General features: G+C 41.1%; 2 protein-coding genes across 4 annotated transcripts; both read right to left on the bottom strand.

The window, feature by feature from the left end:
* Positions 1 to 340: 340 nt before the first annotated feature.
* Positions 341 to 4,000, bottom strand: LOC112232711 (prostaglandin E synthase 3). The gene is made up of 8 exons (XM_024399907.2): positions 3,820 to 4,000; positions 2,400 to 2,513; positions 2,087 to 2,156; positions 1,834 to 1,932; positions 1,524 to 1,613; positions 1,367 to 1,438; positions 1,177 to 1,195; positions 341 to 996 (listed from the first exon to the last, which is right to left on the bottom strand). Coding segments are annotated over exons 1-8 (486 nt in total). The 5' UTR covers positions 3,822 to 4,000; the 3' UTR covers positions 341 to 976.
* A 4,144-nt stretch (positions 4,001 to 8,144) lies between these two features.
* On the bottom strand, positions 8,145 to 22,733 carry LOC112232712 (nascent polypeptide-associated complex subunit alpha). 3 transcript variants are annotated; one of them, XM_024399908.2, is made up of 10 exons: positions 22,641 to 22,733; positions 21,612 to 21,680; positions 19,719 to 20,189; positions 15,813 to 15,857; positions 14,488 to 14,567; positions 9,659 to 9,736; positions 9,241 to 9,387; positions 8,794 to 8,925; positions 8,535 to 8,657; positions 8,145 to 8,349 (listed from the first exon to the last, which is right to left on the bottom strand). In XM_024399908.2, the coding sequence occupies exons 2-10, from the start codon at positions 21,676 to 21,678 to the stop codon at positions 8,335 to 8,337; spliced, it is 1,158 nt and encodes a 385-aa protein (XP_024255676.1). In that variant the 5' UTR covers positions 21,679 to 21,680; positions 22,641 to 22,733; the 3' UTR covers positions 8,145 to 8,334. The 3 variants fall into 3 exon arrangements, with proteins under 3 accessions (XP_024255676.1, XP_024255677.1, XP_024255678.1); XM_024399909.2 differs by lacking the exon at positions 15,813 to 15,857; XM_024399910.2 differs by lacking the exons at positions 15,813 to 15,857; positions 19,719 to 20,189 and having other exon boundaries at positions 22,641 to 22,729.
* Between the last annotated feature and the right edge of the window lie 489 nt (positions 22,734 to 23,222).

The raw sequence follows: 23,222 nt of genomic DNA, 5'->3' as shown, positions 1-23,222 counted from the left end.
CGTTTCTGCACCCCTTTGAATGTGGAAGAAATAATTTGCTGCTTGTTTTATACAAAACAGCATGCAAATCGAGTTAACCCAATGGTATATACTTTTAAAATGTTCTGTATGTACGATGTTAACTAAAGCAAAAGCATCCTTGCAAAATGTGATTGAAAGGTTTTTCAATTATAACTTGCAATTTATGCTATACTGTAAAATAAGTTGAACATGCATATTTCATTCATTAATTTCTAATACCTTTCCAGATGTTAACGTACATTGAGAAAATATTTGTTCCGAGCTAAAACTTGTTTCAATATATTAAGAAAAATAAAACAAAATGTACAGTACGAACAAAAGGGGTCATTTCTCACTAAAAAAAAGAAACAACTTTATTGAAAATAGGCAGTTGTTTGAAAACATGTTTTTTCTTCGGTTAGAATTTACAATTATGTTGATATTCAATACGTAACCTCACTGACGTTATTAAATAAAAAGGTGGAGAGTAACTTTCAGACTATCCCATCAGAGCAGGGCCACATTCAGTAGGAAAACATTGTCAAACGTTGCAGATTGAAATACGATGAGCCGACACGATTCCTTCATTCTACATGTCAGTGGCACCTTAGTTCTACATGACGTAATTCTATCTGAACGTTCCATAACACTGTTCCTTGCTGAAGGCACCCCTGGTTGTTAAGTTAAAGCACGGTATAACTGAACCCCACAGCACATCATGGAAACAACTGAATTGTCCATGCAGAATTAGAACAGCAAAGCACAGCACTAAGACATTGGCTGGAGAATGCTCTGCTGCGATGCCGTGACGACAGATACAGTCTCTCCTCAGTGAGGTTCCTCTGACGTGTTTGGAAAACTGCTGATATTTCCTCATTTTTCAAATATGGCTACCAACTCAACTCGTCTCTCTCTTCAACCGACCTTTGAGGCTTTCATTTCTTGTCGTCATCGGTTACAGACTTTATATGCACCATTACTCCAGGTCTGGCATCTCTGAAAAAATTACAAATATTAAAATGTAAAAAAGATTAAAAGCTAATCTACCAAGTCTACAACATGGCTCATGTGTGGATGGTATGAGACTTATGAACAACTTTCAAATGAAATGCACCAAATGCTATAGCAATTGGCTGCTTGCTTTTAACCATGTGCTAAAATGATATCACAACTTACTTTCATCATCGCTGTCGTGCTGGAAATAAAAACAATATGAGATTCAGTGTCAAAACTGGAAAACTCAACAGAGCAAGAAAGCAAGTAGTTTCTCGTGCAGCCACCGTATATAGTACACTGGTAAATGTTTGCATTTGCCTTGATATATTTGCTGTAAAATGAATTTAGATGACAGAAAATAAACACAGACCTCTTCGAGACCCTCCATACCACCCATGCCCAGATCTGGCATGCCGTCTTCTCCTCCCATCGTATTCATCATCTGAAAATAAGCAACAATCATTGTTTCAACATAAAAAATATATATCATTTAACACATGACACTTTGTGCAACGTGACATGCTTGCCTCTGAGAACTTGTCGAAACTGGACAGATCCTCATCAGAATCATCTTCCCAGTCTTTCCAGTTGTTGAAGTCGACACCCAGCCATTGGAACTGTGAGAAAAAAAACAAGACATCCCAAATCAAAATGATTTTAACCAACATTAAAGACAAAATGCCCTTATGTGATCTGAGCCTATTCAAAGCGTCTCAGGGTAGGGGTGCTAATCAGTTTGGCCTTTTAGGAATAAGATACATGGACAGGATGCCTAGAAATACAGGGCAGAAAAAGTAAGGTAGAATACATAGTATTGCGCATTGAAACAGTTCCTACTTTTGCCTTGTCTTTTGTTAACCGTGGCCATGCTCTTCCTGCCTCTGCTTTCTTCAGACAACACAACACTGATCTGTCTGTACGTTTGTGCTTCGATGCCTGTAACGAGAGGAAGAGAGATAATCGGTATATTACAAGTCATTTTGGATGAGGGATCTTCTTTGTCAGCCGATTTAACATCCAGGTCATTTGCAGCGGTTTTTCTGGGTCATTGCAGATAGTGATTCTGCAGCTAAATGAAAAACATACTTACATTGGGATCAATTGAGTCGAAAAGGTCCAATTCATTATGGTGTTTGAGGGTTTCAATCCCACCAACACAACTGAAAAGACAAAGTAAAATAGATGGTTTTGTTCATTCAGACAGTAAGGGCCAATAAGATTGATCTAATTCATGGGCTAAAAGGAAGATGATGGTTTTTAGTCCAGGATTAGGTTTAAATCTGTGTCCAGGAAACTGCCCTCCCCAAGTGTCTCTGCAGTAGGCCTAATTTATAGACAGCTCACAATTTAGCCTAAAATCAGTCTCACTTAAACTACAGTGTGTACCGGGTGAAGCAGCTTACCGGAAATCAAGTTTTGATTTTTCAAACTTCACTTGTAGATCTTTGCTGTCTTCTACCAGGAACTCAATAAAGACGGAGTCCCTTCTGTCATACCACTTCGCTGTTGCTGGCTGCCTATAGGACGATAGAGAAGACTGATTAGTCCGATACAAAGCAGTGATCAATGTCTTCTAGTTTTTGATTATGAAATCCATCCATATTTTGGAAACTGCACCCCATCATTATAGCCTGGGTACCAGTTTGTTAAGCCAACATTCCACTCTATGTACTCTGTGTCATTATGCCAAATGTTTTGCATGACAGGGAGTGGCGAGGGGAATGATAGTTTAACAGACAGTTACCAAGACTACCATCATTAGGGAATAGGGGATACATTTATGAAGGGATAACATGTGGGAAGGATAGGGGCTTGTTCCATCCATCTATATATATATATATATATATATATATATCACTCTGGTTCCAGCCATTCATTATAGATGCAAAACAGAATAATGTGCCACTTAGAAAGCTGTCTACTCATCTGCTACATGCATGGTGAAACAGAAAGCATACACATTTGCTTTAAGCATTGATTAGCTAGCTAAGGTAATACATTGTTTGGTTCATTCAGACACTATACATCAGGAACATTAACTTATCAGCTGGAGTGTAGCTCCACCCATCAACTTTATTTAATCCAAGGTCATACTTGTCAGGTGGCTCACTGTCACTTGTCTCAAGGGATAAGGCTTCCTTGAATTCAGTGGTTTGATGGCCAAGCCTTATAGGTATTATTGGCTAACCAGCTCAGACACCCTTCCATATATCAATGAATGAGCTAGCTAGCAGGCCACATAGAATGTCATGAAACTCCAACTAACAAGCCAGTAGCTAAAAGCCACTTCGCAAGGAAATGGCTCGCTAATACCAATTTATATGGCTCTAGCTAAAACTAGCTAGTCCGCGTGAATAAAGGAATAACTTGAATAACTAGCTAGCTATGAAGCCAAGACTCCGCCTTGTATTATTATTAAAGTATCACTATGGCTCGTAATGATATGGACGAGTATCATTGCGCGAGTGTAAAGCCGACATTTCGACTAGTGTAAACTGACAAGCGCGCCATTCATTCCCACTAATCGTCCCCATGCATGAAGGAGCATAGAGCAGGCCTAGCTAGTTAGTTAGCTACATTTGGCACCCGCTAGCAAGCTATAACATTAACGTTGCATTTCTGTGTCCCATGGACAATATGGAAACTATCATTGCAGCGTTGCTATACACGTATAAAGGTTTGGGCATGCCAGACACAGCCAGCCCTAGTTAAACGCTGATTAAGCTTGGAGCTAGCTAGCAAGCTACCCCGCATTTCTAAGAATATGCATCCCATGCATCGCACGCTAACGTTAGCTCCCTCCTACCCCCGTTCCACACGTACATCTCTTGCTATCTATTTCTTCCCACTCCAGACCGCAGTATTAACCACGATGTGTTGTTGGAAATTCTCTTCTGTAGCGAAAAACAACAGGGTAAAATGTAAATATCAATCCTAGACCAGTAACTGCTTTTCCTCGTTGTGCGCAATGACGCATCTAGAATCAAGTCACCGTGGACTCGCTCGCGCGCAGTCCCAAAGAAGTTTCTGGATCTTTCGCTCGTGCAGGGACAAGTCTCTTGCACGCGCTTTACCTGAAGTAAGCTACGCTGTTACCGTGGCAACACACACACACACACACACACACACACACACACACACACACACACACACACACACAGAGTTGATCTGTATAATAATAATAATTTTAAAAAAAGAGTTGAACTGTATCACATAATGTCAACTATTTCCCCTGTATAACACAAGTATAAACAGGCGTTACTGGCAGGGTTGTAGTGCTGCTGGAGCGCAAGGAGTGGCGCACCCTTACTTTTTTCAATTTAAGAATACACTGAGCTGGTAAAACTATTTCTGGAAAATTATTTCTGATAAATAATTATAAATAAATGTAATTACCACTAAAATCCCATGAAAAACGATAGAATGACAAACCAAATAAGTATGTATAGCAGCCTAGAGGTACAGTGCCTTCAGAAAGTATTCATACCCCTTGACTTATTCCACACGTTGTTGTGTTACAGCCTGAATTCAAAATGGATGAAATACAATTAAAAAAAGCTCACCCATCTACAGTCGTGGCCAAAGGTTTTGAGAATGACACAAATATTAATTTCCACAAAGTTTGCTGCTTCAGTGTTTTTAGATATTTTTTGTCAGATGTTACTATGGAATACTGAAGTATAATTACAAGCATTTCATAAGTGTCAAAGGCTTTTATTGACAATTACATGAGGTTGATGCAAAGAGTCAATATTTGCAGTGTTGACTCTTCTTTTTTCAAGACCTCTGCAATCCGACCTGGCATGCTGTCAATTAACTTCTGGGCCACATCCTGACTGATGGTAACCCATTCTTGCATAATCAATGCTTGGAGTTAGTCAGAATTTGTGGGGTTTTGTTTGTCTACCCGACTCTTGAGGATTGACCACAAGTTCTCAATGGGATTAAGGTCTGGGGAGTTTCCTGGCCATGGACCCAAAATATCTATGTTTCGTTCCCCGAGCCACTTAGTTTTCACTTTTGTCTTTTGGCAAGGTGGTCCATCATGCTGGAAAAGGCATTGTTCGTCACCAAACTGTTCCTGGATGGTTGGGAGAAGTTGCTCTCTGAGGATGTGTTGGTACCATTCTTTATTCATGGCTGTGTTCTTAGGCAAAATTGTGAGTGAGCCCACTCCCTTGGTTGAGAAGCAGCCCCAAACATGAATGGTCTCAGGATGCTTTACTGTTGGCATGACACAGGACTGATGGTAGTGCTCACCACCTTTTTTTCCGGATTCTCCAAAAAATCGGAAAGATGATTCATCAGAGAAAATGACTTTACCCCAGTCCTCAGCAATCCAATCCCTGTACCTTTTGCAGAATATCAGTCTGTCCCTGATGTTTTTCCTGGAGAAGTGGCTTCTTTGCTGCCCTTCTTGACACCAGGCCATCCTCCAAAAGTCTTCTCCTCACTGTGCGTGCAGATGCACTCACACCTGCCTGCTGCCATTCCTGAGCAAGCTCTGTACTGGTGGTGCCCCGATCCCGCAGCTGAATCAACTTTAGGAGACGGTCCTGGTGCTTGCTGGAATTTATTGGGCGCCCTGAAGCCTTCTTCACAACAATTGAACTGCTCTCCTTAATTAAAGTTCTTGATGATCCGATAAATAGTTAATTTAGGTGCAATTGTACTGGCTGCAATATCCTTGCCTGTGAAGCCCTTTTTGTGTAAAGCAATGATGATGGCACATGTTTCCTTGCAGGTAACCATGGTTGACAGAGGAAGAACAATGATTCCAAGCACCACACTCCTTTTGAAGCTTCTAGTCTGTTATTCTAACTCAATCAGCCTGACAGAGTGATCTCCAGCCTTGTCCTCGTCAACACTCACACCAATGTGTTAACGAGAGAATCACTGACATGTCAGCTGGTCCTTTTGTGGCAGGGCTGAAATGCAGTGCAAATGTTTTTTGGGGATTCAGTTCATTTGCATGGCAAAGAGGGACTTTTCAATTAATTGCAATTCATCTGATCACTCTTCATAACATTCTGGAGTATATGCAAATTTCCATCGTACAAACTGAGGCAGCAGACTTTGTGAAATTGTATATTTGTGTCATTCTCAAAACTTTTGGCCACGACTGTACACACAATACCCCATAATGACAAATCTATTGAAAATGAAATACAGAAATGTCTCATTTACATAGGTATTCATGACCCCTGAGTCAAAACTTTGTAGAGGCACCTTTGGCAGCTATTACTGTGAGTCTTTCTGGGTAAGTCTTTAAGAGTTTTCCACACCTGGAACGTTTGCTCATTATTCTTTTTAAAATTCTTCAATCTCTGTCAAATTGGTTGTTGATCATTGCTAGACAACCATTTTCAGATCTTGCCATAGATGTTTAAGTCAGCCACTCAGGAATATTCACTGTCTTCTTGGTAAGCCACTCCAGTGTAGACCAGGTACTGACTGTTACTTGTGATTTTGACCACCCCTTTGTTCAGGGGCACATTATTCCATTTCTGATAGTCACATGTCTGTGGAACTTGTTCAGTTTATGTCTCAGTTGTTGAATCTTATGCTCATACAAATATTTACACATGTTAAATTTGCTGAAAATAAACGTAGTTGACAGTGAGAGGACGTTTCTTTTTTTGCTGAGTTTGTATGCAAATAAATATGAATTGATAGTTCACCGCTTGGTTTTCTTTTATTCTGTAATAGGGTTTATTGTAACCATGTGTTCAAACTCATGAAATGGAAGTTGAATGATACACCGTAGTGTAAGCTACAATGAAATGCCTACTCGCATCTAAAGCTCTCCTCGTGCAATGATAAACTATATGTATTTGTATTTACATTAGGCTGCAGCCTAGAAATAGATATATACCACGTAGTCATAGTACTATTAGGCTATACTGCAAATGGTTTGTTCCTGAAATGGCCGAAAGGCAGCGCTATCCTTCAGCACTACAAGCTGGTTCAGCTTTTAACATCGTTGCACGACACTGGCGCTATCCTTCAGCACCACAAGCTGGTTCAGCTTTTAACATCATTGCACGACACCAGCGGTGTCCTTTCAGCACCACGAAGGGGGCTCCAATCGCTTAAAACACTTGAATATCTGTATGATAGTCCCACATCATTTCTTACTACAAATAGAAAATTCTCACAATTGTGCTCGTTTAGTAAAGTTACAACCAAGCTGAATCAATGTCACGCAAGATCACATAACTAATCATTTTCATTTTTACATAAAACACAACCGCATAGCACAGTAGGCCTAGAACTTTACTATTACACCAAAAACACCTAATTTATGATATTTTAAGATGGTTAGTTGAGGCAGAATTGTAGCTTTTTTTCCTTCTTCTCATGCACCAGGGCTGGATATAAACTTTAATTGAAACAAAATACAAGGCTAATAGTTTAACACCATCTGCTGTAATTCACTCACAGAACAGTAATTAAAGGACATTAAATTCATATTTCCATGAAACTCCCGAGCGGCGCAGCCGTCTAAGGCACCGCATCTCAGTGCTAGAGGCATCACTATAGACCCTGGCTCGATTCCGGGCTGTATCACAACTGGCCAATGATTGCGAGTCCCATAGGGAAGCGCACAATTGTCCCAGCGTTGTCTGTGTTAGGGGAGGGGTTTGGCTGGGGTAGGCAGTCATTTTAAATAAGAATTTGTTCTTAACTGACTTGCCTGGTTAAAACTTTTTTAAATTTTTTATGATTAGATCAGTCAGATGATTGGCATGCAGAGGCAGTTTGGACATTTCACTGGTATAACGAATAATGATCATTCAAGGTTGACAGTGATGATGGCCTATTTTGTAATTAAGTATGTCTAACTTTGTGATTGAAGGTATTAAAATAAATAACATTGAGAAAATACGTGTGGGTATAGAGGCAGACGGAGGATCCATTTTATATTCAAGGATGAGGCATTCAATTGGAGGATGCATTATGCATATTTATAACGACATAGAATTATATTGTCTAGAATGATGTATTCCACAGGCTACATCTGTTGATACAAACTTTGATTGAGGAAATGATAACGTCTATTACATTTTTATTTTGTGTTTCCTTGCCTATAAATGGTACTACACCCACCGTTGCTCATTAGTGAAGCACAACCTTACAAACAGAAATAATGTGAGGAAAACATTTTATTTACCAACAAATGGGAAAACATAAATACACAACAGTAACCAGAAGAAGAAATATTCCATCCCCTTTTAATCCACAACTTTTATTTTTATCCTTGGAATTAATTGAATAGACCACATCTACTCGTGTTTAATGATGGACTGGACCCGGGTCCTCATGGTTCTTGGGCATCTACATGGTCAGCTCCTGCAAAAAAAATAAAAAGTGGTTTGTATTTTAGGAGGTGTCAACATTGAATAGAATCTACAACTTTATTGTACAGATGGAAATGTGCCTGTCATCACCTCAGAACATAGCAAGCAACGGTGAAATGTCAATTACACCTGATATTACATTCACAACACAAGTGACGACCAATGAAATCTACTTACCATGATGGCATTAACAATATCGGTGTTGTTGTTCTTGAGCGCTCGTATAGCCTTCACTCGAGACACGTTGGCTTGTGACATCACCAGCTCAATGTCCTTCACCTCCACGCCAGTCTCATCAACCTGCAAAGCATGATGGAACACACAAGTGAATTGGGAGAAATAGCCAAATCCACATACTTGTGTGTATGTATATAAGTAGCTAGGTGAGACAATCACACATCAGTCATTGTAAATAAATGCTTTCCTTGACCCTCACCTCTTCCTCTTCACTCTCCTCCTGTACTGTGGGTGTCTGTGTGTTCTCCTGGATGCTAGACATTCTGTCTTCTCCCTGGACCTTGAACTTCTCTGCTGCTGCCAGTTGAGCTTGTTGGGACAGGTCCTCAATCTGGAACAAACGGAAATTCACTTTCAGAAAACAGAGCTGCAAGAATATTTCAAGCATATCTTGGTGTAATTCATAGAGAACTTAACATACTTGTGAAATAAATGGCTTTACAACAGCTTTAAAAAGGCATTTATAAACTATTAGAAAGTATAGCAGGTCCCATCTGAAATGAAAATCTGCACTGTCAGAGCCAACCAAGATGAAATTGATGAATGATTCTTCTAGCATTTCTGGTTACCACTTAAAATAGCATCACGTGCCTTGGATTCCCCAAAGACAATGCACATGTCTGATTTAAAAGGCGTAGATTCCAACCTTAGCCTCTCCGAAAACGATGTATGTGTCGGAGGCGGAGCTCTTGTAGACATCTGGCTTGGGGATGACAAACAGGATGTTCTTGGACTTCCTGATGGTAACCCTGGTTACGCCCATCACCTGACGGAGGCCCAGCTTGGACATGGCCTGGTGTTGACAGAGAAGATTACTACTTTTTTGTCCACAGAAAACTATAGTAGCTAATCAACATATTGGTCTGTAGGAAACACTGTCCAAAGGAAACTGAACTGAAAGTCGTTACAACAAAAAAAAAAAAGTTTTTACACTGGGTAAAAAAATAATATCCCATAGACTTAAGAAATAATGACCTAATAACTTTGTTTGGGGAATGATGCTTTCATTATGATGCTACTTCAAAACAATGTACTCTAGGAACATGTGAATGAACATAACTGACCTTTCTGGCTTTCTTTTCACTTCTACTTTGCTTGGCTTTGCTGACTGGCTCCTCGTCGATCTCAGCTGCTGCAGCAAGCTGAGGAGAGAACAACAGGTTTGTAAAAATCACTTATTCTGTAAGTTGGACACATTTATCAGTAGGTTGTCATTTATCGTCATGACTCATATACTAGAGGCACCTCTGCAGAGGGGTCACTAGCTGGCACAACCACAAAGTCATAAAATCTGATTTTAAACCTAACCTTAACCACACTAAACCCTAATGCCTAACCCTAAATTAAGACCAAAAAGCAAAAAACATTACTTTTACGGGGGGGCCAATTTTGACTTTGAAGCTGGCTTATCTAGCGGAAATCGCTCAGTTCAAATCAAATGTTGTTATTTGTCGTCACATACACAACAGGTGGTGTAGACCTTACAGTGAAATGCTTACTTACAAGCCCTTAACCAACAATACAGTTAAGCAAATACATAAAAAAAAAAAAAATTATACAAAAATACAAGATAAGAATGACAAATAATTAAAGAGCAGCAGTAAAATAACAATAGCGAGGCTGTTTACAGTAGGTACCGGTACAGAGTCGATGTGCAGGGGCACCGGCGTCAAGGTCATATGTACATGTAGGTAGAGTTATTAAAGTGACGATGCATACATAACAACAGAGAGAAGCAGCAGTGTTCTGGGGTGGGGCAATGCAAATAGTCTGGGAAGCCATTTGATTAGCTGTTCAGGAGTCTTATGGCTTGGGGATAGAAGCTGTAGTGAAATGCCAAATGGATCTCCCCCTTGCCCCATTGTCCCCTTTACCAATAACCCAAACCCAATCTGTAAAAATGGAACTACCGGATTGGACTCAATCACCAGAAGATGGCGCCATCCAACCATCCACCCCACTAGACTGGTATCAATAAACACCAACCCCGCCCACTGAGGACACTCCTGACGAATGGGAGAAACTGTTAGAAACACTGCTATTAGAGTAAAGCTCTGCCTTAAGCAGAAGCGCTTGTATGGACTGTTGTGATACGTTTCCTGCAAATTATTATCTAGTGTAAACGCTGCAGTGATGTGTCATTGATGTCTTGTGTCTGACAGAGGGAACACTGACGCGATCTGGAGCAGAATCAAAAGGTATATAAAGAGACATTTGGCATTACTTTGGCGCTGACTTGTTGAATTCTGAATTCATTTAGACAACCATTTGACTTCGGGTAATTGCCACCTGACTCAAATGACTTAAAGATTCTAACTTGCTGGAACTTGGGCTCTTACCGTTTAGCTATTGAACAGTTGTTCTAGTCGCCATCTGACCCGTTGCTTGGTTTATCTTGATGCAATAATATCTTAACCGATTGAGCTCAACATTCCGGCCGGGACTTATAGCCACTGACACTGCGGTAGCTCAGCGGAGAATCTCTCGTCCCTCCAGACTAACTTGAATCTCAAAATTTAGTTGAATCACTCAAATTATCTATAAATTCTAACTTGCTGGAACTCAGGTTCATGCCGCTTGCCTATTGAACAGTTGCTCTTGTCGTCATTTGACTTGCGCCCGGCTTATCTTGATGCAATAATATCTTAACCGATTGAGCTCAACATTCCGGCCAAGGCTTATTGCCACAGACACTGCGATAGACCAACGGTGAACCACTCGCCTAGGAACCAGGAGATTATCATAGACTGATCCTGCCGCCAGTTGACCCGGAGCCTGTTTTGTCTTGTACGCCAAGCACAATACTACAGCCCGGGCGAGTGCCGCAGCCAGCCTCGGATATATCCTCTGGGGCGAGAAGGGTCTCTCCAGACTAACTTGAATCTCGAAATTTAAGTGAACCATCGATCTCTCATAGGAGGAATCGATACCGAAACTAAATTCTCAGAACTCTGACCGATTGAAACTCTGCTCCTGATCTCGTGGGTCTTCCTGTCAACTATTAAAGGTAATTAAGTTAACACTTATTTCTAATAAACTGTAATAGTTTATCATTGTACCAGGCATGATAGAGCATTAAGGCATTTGCATGTTTTTGATTAACGCTGTGTGTGACCAAGTAACAAATTGTGTATTTTGAAGTGTGTTTGATTGTAAAAGACAAAAAACAGAGTGTTTCCAAAAATAAACGGTAGTCTTGCTTTGTCGCGAGTACACGCCCTCCCAAGACAGTTAACGGCAAGGGAGATAACAACTTTGACACTCCCCTCTACCGGGACACTGGAAACGGAGACCAATACTCTGTGATTGAGCGAGTTACCATTATCGATCTAAGTTTTATTTTCCAAGCGATACATAGCCGACGGGCAGAGTAGTGAGACTAAGTTGACTAAAGGTCTTCACACTTTAAACTAGATACATCACAGAAGGGAAATACTCAACCTGTGGGAAATCATATAGAGACTGGTAGGACTAGTGCTTAATAACAACTCAAGGATCAATGAGTGGTGAAACAAAGAGTCTAGAGGATAAAGGTGGGGTTCACACATCCCACCTAGAGACCGTTGAGAGTGACAAGGCAAAAGACCTCTCTACGCGGACAACGTATCGATATAGAAAGAGAGGCAGGGCTACGCGAGCGGTCCTGGTTATACCAAGATAACCTGAAGTATCTATAGTGCCCTGTCCAGGGAACGGGACGTTAACCACCTCTTGCACCCCGCTGCCGGCCAAGGGGCGGGGCTGAAGGTTTCGTATCGCGACAAAGCAATAAAGGAGCCTCTTGGACCTAGACTTGGCACTCCAGTACCGATTGCCATTTGGTAGCATAGAGAACAGTCCATGACTGGGGTGGCTGGAGTCAAATACATTTTTGACGCCTTCCTCTGACACAGCCTGGTATAGAGGTCCTGGATGGCAGGAAGCTTGGCCCAGGTGATGTACTGGGCCGTACACACTGCCCTCTGTAGTGCCTTGGGGTCGGAGGCCAAGCAGTTGCCATAACAGGCAGTGATGCAACCCATCAGGATGTTCGATGGTGCAGCTAGAAAACCTTTTGAGGATCTGAGTACCCATCTTTTCAGTGCGTCGTGTGTGGTGGTATGTAGACAGCTATGAAAAATACAGATAAACTCTAGGTAGATAGTGTGGTCTACAGCTCATCCTGAGATACTCTACCTCAGGCGAGCAAAACCTCAAGACTTCCTTATATATCGCGCACCAGCTGTTGTTCACATACAGTTGAAGTCAGAAGTTAACATACACTTAAGTTGGAGTCATTAAAACTTGTTTGTCAACCACTTCACAAATTTCTTCACAAAACTATAGTTTTGGCAAGTCGGTTAGGACATCTACTTTGTGCATGACAAGTAATTTTTCCAACAATTGTTTACAGACAGATTATTTGACTTATAGATCACTGTTTCACAATTCCAGTGGGTCAGAAGTTCACATACACCAAGTTGACTGTGCCTTTAAAAAGCATGGAAAATTTCCAAACACCGGAAGGTACCACGTTCATCTGTACAAACAATAGTATGCAAATATATACACACCATGGGACCACACAGCCTGGGGCGGCAGGGTCGCCTAGTGGTTAGAGCATTGGACTAGTAACCGAAAGGTTGCACGATCGAATCCCCGAGCTGACAAGGTAGAAATCTGTCGTTTTGCCCCTGAACAAGGCAGTTAGCCTAGGAACGGTGGGTTGTCATTGAAAATAAGAAATTGTTCTTAACTGACTTGCCTAGTTAAATAAAGGTTAAAAAAATATATTTAAAAAAAATTCCGCTCAGGAAGAAGACGCGTTCTGTCTCCTAGAGATGAACGTACTTTGGTGCCATTTTCACCTTGTGAAAATGCTGGAGGAAACAGGTACAAAAGTATCTATATCCACAGTAAAACAATTCCTATATCGACATAACCTGAAAGGCCGCTCAGCAAGGAAGCCATTGTCCCAAAACCGCCATAAAAAGAGCCAGGCTACAGTGTGCAACTGCACATGGGGACAAAAATCTAACTTCTTGGAGAAATGTCCTCTGGTCTGATGAAACAAAAATAGAACTGTTTGGCCATAATGACCATCGTTATGTTTGGAGGAAAAAGAGGGAGGCTTGCAAGCCGAAGAACACCATCCCAACCGTGAAGCACGGGGGTGGCAGCATCATGTTGTGGGGGTGCTTTGCTGCAGGAGGGAACTCGTGCACTTCACAAAATAGATGGCAGGACAATTGTGAATAATGAAGCAACATCTCAAGACATCAGTCAGGAAGTTAAAGCTTGGTTGCAAATGGGTCTTCCAAATTTGACAATGACCCCAAGCATACTTCCAAAGTTGTGGCAAAATGGCTTAAGGACAAAGTCAAGGTATTGGAGTGGCCATCAAAGCCCTGACCTCAATCCTATAGAAAAAGCATGTGTGAGCAAGGAGGCCAACAATCCTGACACAGGCCCATTCCTCATGACAGAGCTGGTGTAACTATGTTCACCCAACTTATTGTGGGAAGCTTGGGGAAGGCTACCCAAAACGTTTGACCCAAGTTAAACAATTTAAAGGCAATGCTACCAAATACTAATTGAGTGTGTGTAAACTTCTGACCCACTGGGAATGTGATGAAAGAAATGAAAGCTGAAATAAATCATTCTCTCTACTATTATTCTGACATTTCACAGTCGTAAAATAATGTAGTGATCCTAACTGACCTAAGACAGGGAATTTTTACTTAACAGGAGGACGTTAACAGGAGGATGGTGGTTGCGTTAAGTATATTATGGTCAAAATCAAGTTAATAAAAAGTGGATAAACAATCTATTTATTTACAAGAGGGATTCCCCCCTCAACTTGACTTGGGTGTAGGGGCTCAGCACTCTCTGGTGGCCCATGGCCATACTGTACCTGTGCCTGCTGTGTCTGTGTTGAGTCCTGCTCCTCCAAGTCTGGTACGGAGTCATCACTGTCAGAATCTGTGCCAGACCCTAGACACCACCAGATACATTCCATTAGAACACGTCACAACATATCACAGAATCAGTTCTTTAGTATAACATAAACAAAACTATGTACGTAAGCAGAAAAGGATAAGGGAACGTAATTATGTGGTAATATATGGAGTCAACTTGGTTACAAACACATCAAAATACATTCATACACTTCCCTGGGACAGTTGCAGGAGATTAGTTCGGGAAAAGCTGCACAAATACAGAGGTCTCACTGATTTGAAAAGGAGGTGGTGAGAGAAATTAAAATAAAATACATTACGCTTGGTTCCATAGGACCACGGGTACGTTAGTAACCGCTGATAGCCACTAGACATGGTTGTAATAAACAGAGCATTTTCTGCTTTCTTCAGAAAAATATGGCTCTGTTTTGAACGGTTTAAGCTACAAAAATACTATGACCCCATCAATGAAAGAAGACTCTCAGCAACCCTCTTCTGTTTCTACAATGCCCAAAAGCAGCAGGACACAGAACAGAGTGGACAAGACCAGGCACTTAGACTGGGGGGGGAACCATCAATGACATTTTCTACACCAATCATTAAAAAAACTTCGTACTTCCTTTCTGATGCATTTCACTTCAAACCGAACTTCCTTCAAATACTGTCAATAATTCTAAATCAGACTGATTTGTAATAAAACGGTCATAGCCACAATAAAATTAAATTATATAAAAATGGGTTTGCTGGACCAAAAAAACAGTTTGAGGTTGGCCCCTGGGTGTAGTAGAACACCACCCCCTGGTGGCCCCTGGGTGTAGAGAAACAAGTCAAATACACATTTTGCCATTGGTCAGGTTTTGGTCAGCACTAAACGGTTGCTACTACAGAAGCCAAGCAAAGGGTGGATTTTCTAGAGTGAGGATGAACCAAAACAGACTGTAGGTATAAAGGTAGTTAAGACAACCATTCACATAAGCATTAATACATCCCACTGCGACAGAAAGTGTGGTCTGAGGAAAAATATATTTTTTAAATATATATTAAAAAAATCGAATAATTCAGCATAAGAGACTCACAAAGTCAGAATTGTCTATATTTTACCTGATGTAAAACATTTAAAAAATTGTTAGTACTGAACAGTGACTTGAACAAAGTCTTACATTTTACCCCAATGAAGAAACTTCACCTTTAGAAATGACCGGACCCTAAATGATGCATACTAATATTGTTAGTGTCATTTTAAAATTGCCATGCGAAGCAGGCCAATGTGGATTCATCATACCCTTCTTGTTGTTGACCACTGGCTTTACCACAATGGGCTCTGGATCTGGTGGGGGAAATCAGTAGGGCTGGGTGATATGGCCAAAATAATATATCACGGTATTTATAAACATTTTAAATTGACAGTATTTTTAGTTTTTGAATAATAAAAGTTGTACATGTGCTTTGAGTAGTGAGTGACCCTAGGGTGCTTTATGAGTAGTGAGTGATCCCATGGTGCTTTTTGAGTAGTGAGTGATCCTAAAAAGTGGCAACACATACATTAAGTGATTTCGATGAGTCTTTCTCCATTCTGATTAATTTATACTGTTCAATTCAACTTCAACCAAAACAAATTTCAGCACTTAAAAGTTTTGCATTTCCTGCACTCAATTGCAGCGGTGGAAAAAGTACCCAATTGTCATACTTGAGTAAAAGTAAAGATAATTACTCAAGTGAAAGTCACCCAGTAAAATACTACTTGAGTTAGTCTAAAAAGTATGGTTTAAAATATACTTAAGTATCAAAAGTAAAATTGATCAAATGTAATTAATTTCAAATTCCTTATATTAAGCAAACCATTTTCTTGTTTATTTATTTATGGATAGCCAGGGGCACACTCCAACACAATTTACAAACAAAGCATGTGTTTAGTGAGTCCTCCAGATCAGAGGCAATCGATGACCAGGAATGCTCTCTTGACAAGTGCGTAATTGGACTATTTTACTGTCCTGCTATGCATTCAAACGAGTACTTTTAGGTATCAGGGAAAATGTATGGAGTAAAAAATACAGTTTCTTTAGGAATGTAGTGAAGTAAAAGTTGTCAAAAATAAAAAATAATAAAGATACCAAAATCAACTTAAGTAGTACTTTAAAGTATTTTTACATAAGTTATTCACACCTCTGCTCAATTGAGAATTTCCACACTACCACGTAGGGCTGCACAACATGGGCAAATAATCTAGGACTTATTTTTAACCAAATGTTGCAATTGCGATTTTACTTTGCGAATTAGAGCAAAACTGTTGGAATCATGGAAATAGATTGACTATTCTAATTGTATAGTTAGAATATAATAGTGGGCACTTTGAATACAGTGTTTGAGATGACAATGAATTAAAATGCCAGGGAGGAGTTATTGTGACAGGGTAGGAACTAAAGAGTTGATAAGTGTTTCCTAGGGGACCCTATAAGCTCTGGCTACATTGCATGTTCTCTCTTAGCTACTTCCTGTAGCTAACATATTCTTGCTTTGCATTTTCCTATTTGATTTAGAAGATAATGTTGCACAAAAATGCTGAATCAGGTCTACACCATCACTGGTATTAATCAGGCTGTATTAGCTAGCTACGTTTGCTCTTACTCAGTACATTTAATAGCTAGCTAGCTATTAGTGGCTAACAATTAGCGTCTCACAAGATTCAGAGCAAGTCGCTAAGAAAATAAACTTGCTGATGTAAGAAACACAAACTAATAGTGTCATTATAGAACTCTAGTGGATTTATATTAAGAAGCAAATAGAAAACAGCATTGTTGCATGTGCTGCATTGACCATGCAGACTAAAGTGTCCCGTGGTTGAGGAACATCAAATGCGCCCCTTGAGTGACAGGGGTGTGGCTAGGTCTATGTGGAAAGTGGCACGGAGAGAAAGAGCAGAGAGATGACTCTAAAACTATAAAAATTGACATTACACATGGCGTATCACATTAAACAAACAAAAACATTCAAATACCAGTATAGAAGGTAAGTATATCATAAAATACAGTATACCACCCAGCCCCAAGGTTCAGTGAGAAAGATGGAGGTGACGGGAGGGGGAGACTCCACTGGTGTGAGGTGACGGGAGAGGGAGACTCCACTGGGTCAACGGGGGAATACGGGTGAGCCGCCGTCAGGTTCGTCTAGTGGAATCAGAGAGGTGACATGGACAGGGGACAGCCTGGGAAAATACGCTCGAGGTGCTGGTGGTTTAGGAGACAAATACCTCCACACCAGCGGGGGCAGTAAGGAGTTACCTTATCAAATGGAGAAAACTGGTGTAGAGTGGTGGGAATATTTTCAACAGCAGGAGGCTCAGTAGCAGAAGCTTGGAGAGAGGCAACAGAGGCAGCAGCAGGCATATCAACCTGCTTCTCAGCTGGTTCTTCAGCAGCCACGTCTACGGACACCTCTTCAGCTCTGTCGTCAACTGCTGCAGACTCACAGGGCAGTTCCTTCTTCACAACAGAAGCCTCAGCAGATACAGCTGTAGCCTTATGCAGCTGGTGCTTTGCTTGACCTTCCGTAGCTCTCAGAGGGGGCAAAGCAGTGGAGAATGACATAGGTGCAATAGCAGCATGTTCGCAAAACACTTTAAAAAGAGAAAGGGCAGGCTTTAACAGGCGACATAGCCAATGGAACAGCCGTCACTTCTGCCAATGAGACCTGAACTGGAAAGGCAGTAGGTTGTGGAATTCTCTGGATGGACAACATCAGCCTTGGAGGCTACTACAGCTATGGCAGGAGGTGCTGGGGAAAAGAGGACAGCGTCTTCCGTTAGGAGGGTGGCGGCAGTGACATCCACTTGCTGAACGTACGAGGCAGAGGATAGTTTCGGTGAGCATAGGAATAGCAGGGGGTTTGTGAATGTGTGAAGCTGCACCAGTGGTGTCTGGGGCACTCTCAGACATGGTGGGAGGCAATGGTCTGGCATTAACTGGGGCAGTGGGGTTAGAGTTGGCTGGTAGTAGAGCTTCAGGTAACAGCGCAATATTGTTAGATTCAGTTGGCAGCGTCAGCCAGAGGGACAGGTTTAGAAGAACATTAGGCCTAGTAAACCTCTCAGTATTCCCTGGCTCCCCAGATTTTATTACCGTGGGTTGTGGGGTGGCCTGGTCCTTACCACCAAAATGAGAGCCGACAGGGGGCGAAGCAAAGGGTGAAGAGGGGGTAGTGGAGGAGCAGTGAAGAGTGGCGAGGGACTTAGGAGCGGAGGTAGGGTTGGTTGGAGATGGGCACTTGGTGTCAAAAGAAGGCACAGCTTTGGGAGAAGAGGAGGAGGCGTGGTCCCACTTAAAGTCTTGTCAGTTTAGGGGGCAAGGGGGTCTGGTAGAAGAGCACAGGGTAAAGGAATAGAGCACCTTGGAAGCAGAGTAAAGGGAAGACAGGATGTCAGTTGGATTTGGACGACAGTGACAATGTCATAAGAGAATGTTGAATGTTCGCCCCAGTAGACTAACAGGGATCCATAATCAATACAAATGTCAAGGACAAAATCCGACTAGTCGGTGCAAAAACATTGTCACACTATACAGCGATTGAACATTCTCTTATGATGTTGTCAATCTCAAGAACTACAATATTCACATTTAGTAGATGTAGAGTCAGAGCTAGTAGGGGGGGGGGTTAAGTGTGAGTGTTAGTTCACAAAAGGCTTTTGGGGTAGGAGTGGCAAAGGGAGTGGTTTCTGTGGCAACGCATATTAGATGCACTTAACTCACATACAACAGTGTAAAAAAAAAAAGCACAGGCAAAAAACATGGAGGTACATACAGATTGTTGTGCACTGCAACACAAACTACTCAGGAAACTACTAGCAAGGACAACCAGCTTCTAAAAGGTGTTATACATTTCCTAAAAGACAGACCCACAGCAGCCACAGTACAGTAGTCAAAACTACCCTGTGCCAGACCTGCAAAAACCTGACTGATGGTTCAGGTGATTTACAAAGGGGGACAGTGTCATTCAATACATTTAGAAATTCTATAGTTTGTGATCATTGAAAGTCCCAAGTTTAGACCAAAAAAGGTGACCCTTTCAGAAAGAACATTGCTGATTCCTTAGTGCTAAAGGGGAAACACCACTTAAACATTTTAACCAAACAAATTGGCAAAAGAAAAGCACCTAGAGGAACAGTTTTCATTAAGTTGTAATAAATATAACCCACCTGAATGAATAGCAAATGACCTGGAATGACCATTAACATCATTAGTCTGGACCTTCACCTTGGGTTCCTCGCTCTGACTGGCCTTTTCGTTTTGTTGGACTGCAACGCTCACAACCTCAGGGGCTTCAACCACTTCAGGTGGTGTCAGATATTCTGAAGCAGTTTCTTGCTCTTCCGTGGTGGCTTCAGGAACTGGCACTACTTGCCTAGCTTGTTCTTCAACAGCAACCTTTGGCACATCTTCCTCAGCGGTCCCTCGGTCTTCCTCTGGCACAGCAGTAGGTTGGTCTTGGGTTGTTGGTTCTTCTTTAACAGGGCTTACAATCTCTTCTTCATTCTGCTTGTCCTTAACCTTCTCAGTGTAATCTTGAACTGCTTCGGCAGCTACAGTGGGGTTTGGATCAGCCATTTCCTTGGTAACCTCAAGTAGTGAAACTGGTTTGTCGATACAACTCCCATCAAATCTCAACACTGGGAATCCAGGAAAAGAGTAGGAGTAGAAAGGGGAAGTAGACAGAGTAGGGGGGAGTCACAGCGACATTAAAAGCTGCAACCCTTGTTGGGAAACTTTAAAAAAAAAAATTAAATGTAAAGTGGGATACTGTTCCAAACGATGGAGTGAGAGTCTCTCTCCTTAAAAATAACCATATGCGAATCAAAACTGGGGCTGAATTTAGTCCAAATTCATCTTAACAAGAAATTGGAGAAACCAATACTCCTGTTGAGAAACAACAACTCCTAAAACACGTACTAATGGAACCACAATACATGTACTGTTTCTACACACAGAAGAAGGGTCAAATGTAGACCACCAAGTTGTGCATGATGAGCCCAATGTGAGTAATCGGTGACAGTATAAACCATGAGTCTTTGTGAGAGTGTTTGTGACAGAGATAATGAATATTTGTATTCCCCTACCAGTCTTATCATGCAGTGCCCCGCATTCAAGCGAAACACCTTGGGACCCATCACCTTTCAGTACACAGACTGAAGAAACAAGCACTAAATACCGGGTCAATTAGGCTTATCATTCAAAAGATGTGATAACTACTCATCATAAGGGAAGAAAGTGATGGAGGAAATTAAACGAACATGCTTTACCTTGTGTACTATTTCAGCTAGATCAGCCAGAAAACGTACAGAAAGTAAGATTGATGAATGATGTAGCTGAATGTAGAGCAGTTGAGGAACCTTTGAGTTGAGCATTTTCATTTAGCATGAACAGGTCCAGTAGATTGGTGATTCACAAGCCATTTTACAATAAATTTTACAGATTATATTTAACATTAGGCCTACACTATTGTGAATGGATAATGACCACTGGTAATCCAAGCACATAGCACATTGTCCATTGAAAATAAAAATAATCCAGTAATTTAGCAAATATTTCTTCCCGGTAAATTTAATAGCTCAGATTCTGAAAACTGTAATTCGCAAGGACATCACTATGCTTTCTCATTGCCTTTTTGAATAGGTATTCGCCAGACATTTTGCAGTCTGTTTTTTGGAGACAGATTATGTTCCATGCAAGACACCACAAGAAAAAGTATCATGGCATATTAGTTTGTCCATTACACCCCAGTCCCAAGACAAAACTCATACAGTGCAGGTAAGAAACCTCATAAAGTATAGGTGAGTATAGTAATGAGTCCAGGAAACCAAAACAAACCCTGTTGGATTCTATGTTAGAGGTTACATGAGATTACACACACAAGGTTTGGTCCAGTATGATCAGAGTAAAGAAATGCCAGATTGAGAAAAGAGAAACCGATTGTTTAGTAATTTTGCTGTTGAGTTCCTGAACCCCATATGTGGAAAAACATATCATGCCAGGTCAAGACACAGCCTCGAGGACTGTCCAGACACATTGAGAAATATAAATAAGATACTAACCGGTCTCTGCCTGGGACTGTTGCAGCTCCATTGCTGGGGCTGTCTCTGTGGTGGTTTCACCTGGCATGTCTGTCAACAAAAACATTTGGAGTCAATTTGGTTGTGTAGTTTCACAAAAAACAAGAATCAACAGAAATATGATCAGTCAAGTCTGTAGTCTTGTGAGCAACAGTAGGAATTGCCCTACTTGTAAAATGTGTGGTCGACCACTACCAACCCTTCTAGTCAAGACAAAAACCTAGCATCCACACAAAATTATTGGTCAATTTAAACAAACATTAGCAATTTAGAGGTTTTTAGCTAGTATTGCAAAGACAGCTATGTGGAAAGCCAGGCAGGTAACGTTATTCATTCAATAGCAAAACCTCTGGTCAGAGTAAAGGGTGTAATAATATCTAAATGTGACTGAAATGGGTAACAGGTTTGGCTAAGATGTGTTTGGATGGGCCAAGACATGACAAGCTATGAAATATGAAACTACTAAACGGTGTAACTTGAGCTACAGTACAAGTAACTGTGTCGTACATGAACACGATATGACACTGCAGTACAGTAACTTGAGGTCTTCCAAATTAAAACTGTTAGAACTGCCTGGAATATAACCTAGAATTACATGATGCAATACAAGGTATGGGGCAAACTACTGATTTAGCTAGCTAGCTATCCAACTGGCTGGCTTGTTAACAAGTTGACTTGTTTGTTTGCTAGTTAGCCATCTCACTTTATTCACACACTCTTGTTGCACATTTAAGTAGATGGCCATCTCACACCGTATGGAATTTTTAGTGTATTATGTACAAATGATATTTGGAAACTAGCTAAAAGAAACATAGCTAGCTCACGTTGGTTTCGAGACAAGAGACTGGCGCTGTTAGTTAGCTTGCTAGCGAAATCATACGAGATGATAACCATAAAATGTGAATTCCTCAGTAATACCAAACAATAGAATAGCTATTTACTATAACTAACACATATAATGGCACACAATTCTAAGTTAGATGTGGACAGATTGTCACGAGAAATACTTACTGTGATAGGAGTGTAGATCTAAGATGGGCGTAAAAAAGAACTACAAGTACCAGAACGCCTGGCTGCAACAAATAACTGACTCAACTTCCGGATTTATGCAAATAACACTCTTGGAATTAGAATACAGCGACAAACTACGGGTGGGTATAGTTTGTGGAACGTTCCAATAGGAATCTGTTCCAAAAACTTTGTAAATAACAAGGTTGTCAACAAATAACGCATATAAAGTTGTATAGCGGCAGAATAAGATACCAGGTAGGGAGTGGGCTATTTCATTAAGTTTTTCACTTACCACTTTATTCTGGAAAATGTCTGTCCTCACTATGGTAGCCTATGGACAAACATTAAGAACAAGCTACGTGGTGAGTTGATGCCTATTCGTCAGCTAGTTAAATTGATCATGCTACTTTGTATGCTTTTGTAACAGTATAATTTTAAAAAGTCCCCTCGCCCATACCCGGGCGCGAACCAGGGACTCTCTGCACACATCAACAGTCACCCTCGAAGCATCGTTACCCATCGCTCCACAAAAGCCACGGCCCTTGCAGAGCAAGGGGAACTACTACTTCAAGGTCTCAGAGC

Source organism: Oncorhynchus tshawytscha, linkage group LG16 (assembly GCF_018296145.1).
Source record: "Oncorhynchus tshawytscha isolate Ot180627B linkage group LG16, Otsh_v2.0, whole genome shotgun sequence".
NCBI classification, from domain to species: Eukaryota; Metazoa; Chordata; class Actinopteri; order Salmoniformes; family Salmonidae; genus Oncorhynchus; species Oncorhynchus tshawytscha.
This window is presented reverse-complemented; position numbering and strand designations above follow the sequence as displayed.